General features: G+C 33.8%; 1 protein-coding gene and 1 non-coding gene across 3 annotated transcripts; one reads left to right on the top strand and one right to left on the bottom strand.

Annotated features, from left to right (window-relative positions):
* Window positions 1–454: 454 nt before the first annotated feature.
* Window positions 455–9564, bottom strand: LOC18598374 (protein TRANSPARENT TESTA 9-like). 2 transcript variants are annotated; one of them, XM_007027874.3, is made up of 20 exons: window positions 9306–9556; window positions 8930–8981; window positions 8528–8604; window positions 8305–8438; window positions 7951–8047; window positions 7682–7739; window positions 6522–6630; window positions 6295–6415; window positions 6008–6194; window positions 4981–5327; window positions 4308–4396; window positions 4128–4183; window positions 3823–3900; window positions 3467–3607; window positions 3097–3202; window positions 2665–2739; window positions 2461–2510; window positions 1636–1786; window positions 1376–1542; window positions 455–973 (listed from the first exon to the last, which is right to left on the bottom strand). In XM_007027874.3, the coding sequence occupies exons 1-20, from the start codon at window positions 9356–9358 to the stop codon at window positions 731–733; spliced, it is 2391 nt and encodes a 796-aa protein (XP_007027936.3). In that variant the 5' UTR covers window positions 9359–9556; the 3' UTR covers window positions 455–730. The 2 variants fall into 2 exon arrangements, with proteins under 2 accessions (XP_007027936.3, XP_017977514.2); XM_018122025.2 differs by lacking the exons at window positions 1376–1542; window positions 1636–1786 and having other exon boundaries at window positions 9306–9564.
* On the top strand, window positions 2842–3035 carry LOC148762411 (U2 spliceosomal RNA). Its single transcript, XR_016026763.1, has one exon. It is a non-coding gene; the product is annotated as a U2 spliceosomal RNA (small nuclear RNA).
* Window positions 9565–10298: the final 734 nt, after the last annotated feature.

Below are 10298 nucleotides of genomic sequence, written 5' to 3'. Positions count from 1 at the left end.
TACACAATCTCAAAGAAATTATAGCCAGGCCATTATTCTCAGTTCGGTTTGAGAAGATTTTGCGTCTTTTGATGTCATGCAGAGCTGGAAATACTGTGCGAGGATAAGGGGGATATAGACACAATTTGATGCACCGTGCACGTGCAAAATGCAGACAGGAGGGGAGAGGTACCATAGTTGCACTCCAGAAGATGATAAGACTGCAAATGGATTTTTACATGAGATGCTTCGTACAGAGTCGAGACAAAAGCCTGGGACATCATTAAGTTTCCATACCATATGTGCGACATTTGAATATATTCATGAAAGAAAAAGAAAAAGACCACGTGGATAATGCACTCCAGCAGCCCTCAAAATCATTAGATAAGATGCAAAGAGAAATCTCATCTCGTAACATATATGTGTGTTAAAACGGGTGAGGAAGAAAACAAAAATTGAGAAACAGAGGCTAGAATTTGGGAGTAGCAAAGTCACAACTTCCGTGACATTTTTATTTGCATGTCTATATATTTACTTTTACATACTGACAACAAAATAATGCCTAATCAGCATATCATAGTAAAAGAAAAAAAAATATTATAGTAAGTGCCTACTCATTCGCAAAGCCGTCCTGTCTATGTCAGTCTACAAATTTCTTTGGTGAAACCAACAAGCCCCCCTCCCAAAAACAAAACTCAAGACACTCCTTTTAGTTAATTTAGTAAGCAAACCTATAACTCAGGCTGGAGCTTTAATCATCCTGAAGCAGCGGAGCAAGAATGCTCTCAACAAAAGACCTCTGCTTACAAGCTTCTTCCAGAATCAGTAAGCGAGCAGTCTCACAAGCCTTTGCACTAGGAAAACCAAGTGTCCATCTCCCATCATCAGCAGGATTGGAAACCTTTGATTGGTTGCCTTTAGCTTTAATGAATTTTGGATCAAATTCTCTTATCCGAAGATGTAACCATGTTGGGTGGTCGTCATCTATCTTAGGCTGTGTGAACAACGAAAGAAACAATACTATGAATTTTATGAGAGAATCAATTATTTCAAGCTTCAAGTATCTGAAAGAATCAAAGAATTTTCAACAATTGCATATGTCAACACACCAAATAGTCAACACACAAGGCCAACTCCACTAGAAATCAATACTGAGATGAGTACTCGATCAGAGATACTGAACAGCACTCACATAGAAAGGAGAAAGTTAAGAGAGGGATTAGGACATTTTAGAAGACAACCAAGAGAGGCACGTGTTTATTTGTTGATTATATTTGTCATTTGGATTAGACAAGAACATCCCCAAGTGGTCACACCAATACCAAAACATCTCTTTAAAGCCCTCATTAAAATCACAGCACTTGAAAAAAAAAAACTCAACAACATCCTGACTCACACTTAACCCTGCCAAAGGAGAAATGGCAATTACAACTCCTCGTTGACTCCGGAAAGGATGCTTCTCCGCAAGAATCAATTTTCCAGAAATTCCCCTTGCCACCGGTATTAGGTAAATATCCCTCACTCCAGCATATGAGAAAGCAATCCTACAAGGGATTCCTGATCCTACAGAAGTTCAATAAAGGGAAGAATGAGATTACATGGTTTCAGAAGTTATTTTGGATTGTCAAAACATCATTTACTTGAATGATATCCAACCTAAAGAGACCTCTGACCCAAAGCTGGCAGATGAAATATCTGTACTATAAGTTTTCCCAGGATCACTGTTACTCAATGACTTCAGTGAGGGTTTTTCAAGTAAACCTCCCGTGAAAATTAATGCCTTGAGCTGAAGATGGAGAACGAAAACCTACATTTATTAAGTTTCGTGAGATCTTCATGGAAAAACCAACAGTGAGTGCTCAAAAGGTAAACTTTTAAGCAAATGTGTAGGTAGCACATTACAGCAGTAATGCTTTCAATGGAGAATTATTAATCAAATTAAACAACAGCCAAATCATATCTCAGAAGACATAACAGTATAAATGGTTGTCAAAATGCTAGTAACAACACCCCATGAGACTGGTATATTTCAAATTCTATACATGCACCAAACCATATACTGATTTCTACTCAATTTCACTAAAACCCAATGCGAAACCTTATTCCCCACTCCGACGAGGACAGGTTTGGCAATGAAAATTCAGGAACAGAGGCAGAGCTGGGAAGGGGGGGTGGGGGTGGGAATTAAATTGCCTGCCAGGGACAAAAGTGGGACATCCCTAATATCATATGCATTGTATTTAAGCTCCATTTTATCAATATGGACTCCCCACCCCAAACCACCCTGTTGACATCCCTAATATCTACATGTCTTGTATTCAAGCTCCATTTTAACGACAAACACCAACTTGATTTCCTTCAATTATCAGGTATATCATATGCATGTCCAAATTTTACAACAAAGCCAATCCAATAGCTAGGAACCCTAGTAAATATAAATAAATTCAAAAACTATATATATGAAGGAGAGATTAAAAAAACCTTGACTGCATCAACCATCCTCTGCCAAGCAAAATAAGAAGTCGAACTGCCTGCATTGTATAAATGACATAAGAGCAAGGTGTAAAATTTTTATGAAGCATCACATGAAGAAAACTTCAATTAAACTCATAACAAATTAGACACACATTGCACATGTATTGAATTATGAAAAGAAAACAGAAGAGGGGGGGTAAAGTTCAATACAATCCAAGGTTTGCTGGCAGATTGCAAGCTCCAATATGAATAAGGGATCTTTAGCTTCAGATTTTTCCTCAAGAGCTGTATGAAATCGCAATAGATGTCATCAATTTTACATAATTTCCATTTAGAAAAAGACATGAGGATGTGTTTTCACGACATCCACATAATCCCACATCATGCAAATCTTTCACCTCCTATTTAAGAAGATAGTGTAGTATCTGTTCTTATCTGTTTAATATCTGATACGTGGGCCATCAGTCCACATAATATTAAATTAAATTTTTTAGGGGGAGAGCCCATTACAATAGCTTGCTACTGGGGCTCTTGCGTGTCGCCCAAGCGTTGCACTACAGCTCGGGGTTGGCACACCCCACCATAGAGAGAAAAAAAAAGAAGATAAAGTTCAAACTGGAATTAAATTACAGTAATTGATACCTTTTCTACAGCTTCTTAACTCATGTCTTATAGTGTCTGGGATATGATCAAACCAACATCCATCAAGTTCTTTTTGAAGACATTCACGGGACTGCTTGTATGAAGTCTGTCGATAATAACTAGAAAATATAAAACTTTAGAAAATTTTCACATAATCACATTAAATTTTTAGAGAAATCCAACCTGCTGATGATGGTTTATACTTTGTAATAACACCAGGCTAAAAGAGGCAACAAGTTTTGGCTTACCCACCATGCATGAACAAGAAAACCTCATTCATTTTGTTCTAATATGAAGTTTCTAAAGCAGAAATACTTCCATTAAAAATAATTAATTTAAATCAAGCACAACAGATCAGTAGAATGCTTACATTGAATAGGTGGATATTGTCATCAGTGAGCATATTTCCTTGACATAGCAGTAGCTTTCGCAAAAACCACCCTATATTCCACTGTATTGATGGGGAAATTGGTGGTTGGCTTGCTAAAACCTTCAATAATGCCTTCAAAATCTATTTTAAAATGAAGTTGAAGATAAGAGAGAGAAATCATATAATGTTAAAAATTGACACAACCATGTAAGAGAGCATCACAATTCCAGGCACTGTCCAGCAAAAATATTCTAGCAACACCAATTAAATGATTAAAATACCATTAAAATGAATATAGACCAAAAGCGTGGGAAGGGGACAGGAAGAAAAGTAACAGGACCCAGTTAACACACTACCTGAGGCAGAAGTCTCACAATAATACTTCCATCCACTGTGGGAAAAGCTGACTCACAGTTGTTCTGGGAGCATGTAAACTGGGGTTGCCAGAAAACAGATAAATCAGTAAATTTAAAGAACAATGAAATATCATTGGCTAAGGAAAAACTTTTGACATCATATTTTCAGGATACTAATGGAAACTAGATAATACTTTTCCATATACTTGACATTGCTAGCATTCTCAAAATAATTTATGCATTGATCCAATATATATTTTCAGACATAATAAGTACATTTAGATGTAAATAAGATCCATTCTTACCGTCAAGTCCTGACTTTGACTTATTCCTATCAGTGATGCTGGAAAATGCTCCAGATCTATACAATAAGCCAAAATTATAATTTTCATTTTGAAAAAAGAAGTGTAAGGAAAGAAATAAATATAAGCATCGATGCAAGCATTTATGATAAATACAACGGAAAGGATTATAAATATAAGTACCTTTATTTTCTGCTAGAGTAAGTAGTAAAAATAGAGATGCTAATGATATACTGTGATTGTCTGAAAATATATATGCAAATATCCCAATCCTGCACCAACAACAATTTTAAAGCATCAATACAAATTATAAAACACAGAAATTCTTGCAAAATACAATCAAGTAACTACATATAGAACTGCTTTACTTATATATTCAGTTATGAGAGGGATCTAAATAGCTGTCTGTGTTTTCTGTTCTCAGGTAATGGTCATACATTATGGTAGCAGATGGAAGAATAAATATATAAAGGTACCAAAGTAGTGGTCACAAATTCCAGAAGAGATTGAAGAATATAACTAAAACTTAAAGCAGAGATAAAGAAATAATTTAATAGTTAACCACTCATTTTAGGACTACCTAAGCCTCCTGAATTGAATTAGTAGATGTGCTCCAGAATGGTGAAGCTCCACTCCCAAGTTATTAACACAAATAATATTTTAGTTGGAATCTCCTTAGTAATGAAACAACATATTGCCACTAGGCATAAAATATACACCATTAATCTTGCATTAGATCTTAAAGAAAAATGTAAATCAGAATTAAAGATTTATCAATACCAACCTCTTTATGAGAATAAAAGTTTATTAATTTTGTCAAGATCAAATATGACACCAGAATAGAAAGCATACCAACCTCTCTATACACATATTATCTTTCGTAGGGGTGCCATCAAAATGAGAATTTGAGGTTGTATGCTTATTTAAATGTTCAAGTAAATAGTTTATGTTGACATCTTCTGCATCTTCAGCCCCAGGACCTGAACTTTCCTTGATATTTATATCATTCAATGAGCAGAGAAGAGCACTTGGATCACTTGTGCTACCAGCTATATCTCCATTGGTAGCATCTCCCTGACTTGATGTTATATAATGATATAGAAGAAGACCAGCCACTGCATTAATCAAGTGTTTTCCACCAACAACTTGAAGAAGATGAGAAACTATGTACAGAGAAGTGACTACTGAGATGTTGTAGCTACCCTGAAACAAAACATAAGTTGATGAATGAATGTTTCGTGCAGAAAAAACTAACAGCAACAGATTTCAAATATCACTAACAAAAGAGATACAATTATACATTTCCACCAATAGATTTCTTCTTTGGAGCAGAGTGTTTTTATTCTAATTTGGAACTTCCCATATCCTTCCCTTTTTTCTAGTTTTTGGGGGGAACAGTGAAGATGGTGAATGAAGCAAAAACCAAGCCCATTGTTTAGCTACCAGACTACCACTTGAACCTCATTTAGAGGTGGCAGACAATAAATTCATGACCAAGTCTAAGAAAACCATCGAAGGAAAAGACTATTCTCATCCTTGTAATCCCTCTACATTCTTTGCATAACTAAAGAGCACTACCTGACTTTTTAAATTTTGACACGAGAAAAAAAGAAGCGAGTAATCAAAGCTGAAACTAAAATAACGAATTAGCTTGGATTTAAATGTCATGAAGAGTGCAGATATTATTCTTGTACAAATACAAACTCCAACATATATGATGCGCAAGCCCAGACCTCTAAAAAATTTTAGCAATCATTCACTAGATACCTCCATTCTTTTAAAACAATTGTAAATTACCTCAGAAATTACACAAAATCGAATAGTTTTTATCTCTAGCAATCACAAAATCAAGCATGAAAAGAATCATGAGCATGACAACTTACTTTGTTCTCTAATTGCAGTAGCGGGAGCAACAAGGGAAAAATAAGTAAACGGAGAAGATTTTGGGTAACAACTCTACTTAAACGAGGCTCTCCAACAGAAAGAATGTCCTTGAAGTAGTAAAGATCGTCTATAATTTTATCAGTTTCCATAAATATGTCCTTTTTCTTTTGATGAGAGCATTTTTCCCTGCACCATGGTAATTTTTGCCTTAAAAGTTAGGACTTTAAAAATTAACTAGGGAATTATCAATTACCAAAAGTTTCCTTAAAAATAGAAAGCAACCTACTCTGTAGAATGGATAAGGGCATCTAGATGTAGATATTGCTCCCTTAAACTAGAAACCAAGTCTGAGAAGTACTTCGAGGCTGGAGGAGTTGTTACAAATTTATAGACCATATCATCACTAACTGCATAAACCAAAATAAGAATAAAGCATACTATTTTAAGATACCAAAAATTTATGGAAAAGGCATCAAATCTATGTCATCAAAAAAGACAACAGATGAATAGTACCATTGTATATGTTGAGAGTTAATGCACGTATAGCTGTTTGAATCATCTTTTCCCCGTGTTGAGCAAATTTAAGAGCTTCACTGTACAATGGAAATGAGACTACTGCATCCTGCAGTAACAAAGAAAGATGCAATGTTTGAAAGCAAAAGGGGTAAATAAAGGTGAGCAAAACAGGAGAAAACTCAATTTAATGAACATAATGAACAATATGGGAAATTGAAGATAAATCATGCAAGTTTGTGAAAAAAAATTGTCAGGCAATGGTAAAAGACAATAAATAAAATAAAAAAAAATACAAGACATCAAAGAAAAAAGAAAATGCATTTTATTTACATAAGCAAGAGCACTGGCATATTTCATGCACACAAAGTGAAGACAATATATTCTCATTAGACAGAAAATAGACACGAGCACAAGTAAACATATAGAAAATTTGCTAAATAATTTTAACCTGAGATTTGAACTATATTACTCCTTAAATAAATATACACAGTAGACCATTATTTATTATCTATATATGAAAGTTGTCAAACAAATTTCCTGTTTCTGTTTGGTGCTACTCTCCCTATATCAACATAAAAGATAAAAGGCACTTGAGGCAGGTAGTGAAGATGAAGTCAGGTGCCTCTGACTTCTGTTTTTCTGGCTGAAAAACCAAAAAATGCACCAAACTTGGGAGGCAAGTAATTTAATAGACCTACCAAATGCTTTATCAAGAAGAATCCAAAGAAAATCTTCTATCCTCATCTGCCTTGACTAAGAGCAAAATATATAACTTTTTGCATGTTCAATATCAACAACTAATTTAAAGGAAGCAGGCACATATATAAATGCAGGTAGAGAAGGGAATAAAGGTTTATTAGAGGCAACAGTTAAAGAAAGCACGATTGAGATATTGACTTCATCAAGGTTTCTTGCTTAAGCAAAAATGCAAATGTTTGAGCATTGTAACTGCATGTTGGCATTTGAGCATCGTAACTGCATGTTGGCAGTCAACACAAAATATACGTATGACAAGATTATATCAATGCTCCAAACTCCATCAACCACAGAGCACAAACATATTATAACATAAAATAATGTCTTAAATAAATGAGCTGTTGAGCACTGGCTCAAAAAAATAATCATAATAAAATAAAAGCTATAGAACTTTAACTTACCCCATGAACTTTGACAAGAAGGCAAAGTGTGTCTCTGTTTATTTTGCTGCTCACTGCTCTGATTTAACAGAAAAAGAAAAAAAAAAAAAGACAACGTGGAAAAAAGGATAATGAATATAGTCAAATTTGTTTCCATCTTTAGTAAGCAAGTCAAGCAATAGTTTTAGAAAGAAAAAAAAAATCAGTGGAAACTGGTAATCTGTTTAAATAGATGGAAAATTATATTCCTATGCTTTAGAAATTTAAAGGAGAAAGAATAAAAACACAACCTTAAGAAAGACACATAATAAAGAGCAAGATCTCCTGCGTCAAAGTTATATTGATGTGCTATGATGTTGTTGATATAGTCATTGCTTAAACAATAATCTGCATCAATCAATTCTATGCATCACCAAAGTTGCATGAACAGCAGTCAAGGACGACAGAAAAAGAATTTGAGAGACAAGACAAGTAAGCAAAAAGAGTTCAAATGTAATTATTTGCAGATAGCATGTCAACATTTATGTTTGAGATCCTGAGAGGCAAGAGCATTTCTGGAGAGATGCCAACAGGCGTAGAGAAAGGAAAAACCTAAACATTGCAAGAAGTTTTAACATACATATATGTGGCACTATGTATCTTACAAGTTGCATGTTCACTATCCATGTTTTGAATCATTATGCTTAGATACTGAAGCAACGGTGCCTCAATTCTTGAACTTGAACTGATCTTTAGTACCCGTACAAACTCTGCTAAAACTTGGCATTCCATAAAACATCTGCAACAATTGAAGAAATTCCGATTATATCACAAAAATACTGAAAGGCATAACCATGCATGCAGAGATGTCTCAAGAGTAATGCATACTCAAATATTAATGGATCTTGTCTGTCACCATATGTCACTATCTCTACAATAGACTGTAGTAGATCTATCACTGCTTCCTGCATAAGAGATTGAACAAACAGGATGGGAAAAAAAAGACAGGTCAGTTTGGAAAGAAATTTTTCATATACTAATCAATAGGATAATTACCCAACACATCGAGAGATTAGAGTTTAAAAACCCAAAAGCAGGTTTAATAGCCAAATTATTCAGTTAACTATCTTCGTTGACTTAATTAACTGAACTTTGACTTCCTTGTTTATAGTTAAACAGAGACATGGCAAGCATATAAACCTGTTCATGGAGTTTTCAAACTCCACTGCCATTATTTAGAATAACAATACTAATTATGATAATGAATTATTAAAAAGTTAAATAAGTTACCCTGTTCTGCTTATTGACAACTTTGATCTGCTGCAATTCCGTAATTACGTATCTATATGCAGAACAATATTTAGAAAAAAAAAAACATCTTCTTTAGAATAATAATCATCAAAATAAAAATGACGAATCCTAAGCAAAAATAAAGTAATTAAAGTCACCAAAATAATGAAGAACAATAAAACAATTCAAGAGAAGAAAAATAATCACCACATTATAATTTAACAGAACACAATTACATTTTAATCTCACTTCAGTTCTAAACAGCATTAAACTTGTAAAGTAAACAAGTGAATTATAATCCAAGGCTAATGATAATCAGATTAAGCATTTCCAAATTTCAAATAAAAGATTAGATTGGAAAAGAAGGAGAAGTTACTTGAAGTGTTGAAGAGAGAAGCGATCGATGGACCGCCAAAGAGAGCGCCACATTGTGAAGAATCAAGAATGAGGAGATCTGGTTTTCGAGAGGAAACCCTAGAAAAAAAAAAAAAAAGAAAGAGAAATGTAAAAGGAAACGAAGAAACAAAGTGATGAGCGAAGATGAGATTTGAGGTGAGTTTGGTCCGCGCGCAAGGGGACTTGGCTTTGGTTTGGGTTTTGGTATGGCCGTTTGGTAAATCTTGCGGCAACCAACTTTCAACGTTTTCTCTCTCTTTTTGATGGAAGTTTGAAATTACGTCAATTTATCAACAACTTAAAATAATGCCAAAATATCCATCAAAAGAAAGAGAAAATTGGCAAAGGCTACGTGCTCTTAGAGCAACGAATCAATTTAACGGCGTTGGTTTGGCGCTGCCTGCCACCACGACATTTAACCCGCAATGGACCGAATTTATATGCACATGATATAGTTAATTATTAATGTTACTTATTTATGTATAAAATCGTTTGTAGGAACTCTTATCTATCTATCTAAATGAAAGCAAATACCTTAATATGCAAAGCTAAAAATAATTCAATAATCCTTTCGAAATTCTAACCTATCTTATAAGATAGAAGCTATCTTTGGATGTTTTTATAATAGTAGTGTTTGGTATGAGAGGAGAGAGAGTATATTTCTTACATGTGTCTAATTAAATTATATTATAATATTTATTTTATAACAAACTATTATAATATAAAATTGTAATGCAATCACATTACAGTTAATGAATATAATGTTATTACAATTCAAAACCAATACAATTAGATTACATTGCACTCTGCATTGTTGTTAAAAACATATTTACCCTTCAATTTTATTATTTTATTAAAAAAATTTTATAATGTTATAATTTTTTTTATATAGATTTCGAGGATATCCTTTTATTATTCTCAGTAGTTATGATGACTGTTAATAAAATTTATATTATTTTTTAAAAGAAAAAAA

The sequence above is a fragment of the Theobroma cacao genome, chromosome 5 (assembly GCF_053813885.1).
Source record: "Theobroma cacao isolate CCN51 chromosome 5, ASM5381388v1, whole genome shotgun sequence".
NCBI classification, from domain to species: Eukaryota; Viridiplantae; Streptophyta; class Magnoliopsida; order Malvales; family Malvaceae; genus Theobroma; species Theobroma cacao.
Note: the sequence above shows the minus strand (reverse complement) of the source record. Positions and strands in the feature narration are given on the sequence as shown.

Bases quoted from the DNA above. Each gene is read 5' to 3' on its own strand.
- LOC18598374 (XM_007027874.3), bottom strand. From the start codon at position 9,358: ATGTGGCGCTCTCTTTGGCGGTCCATCGATCGCTTCTCTCTTCAACAC. The intron at 6,195-6,294 runs GTAGGTTGCTTT...ACCATGGTGCAG, and splicing joins GCCCTTATCCATTCTACAGA to GGAAAAATGCTCTCATCAAA. The intron at 1,543-1,635 runs GTTGGATATCAT...GAACTTCTGTAG, and splicing joins TGGGTCAGAGGTCTCTTTAG to GATCAGGAATCCCTTGTAGG.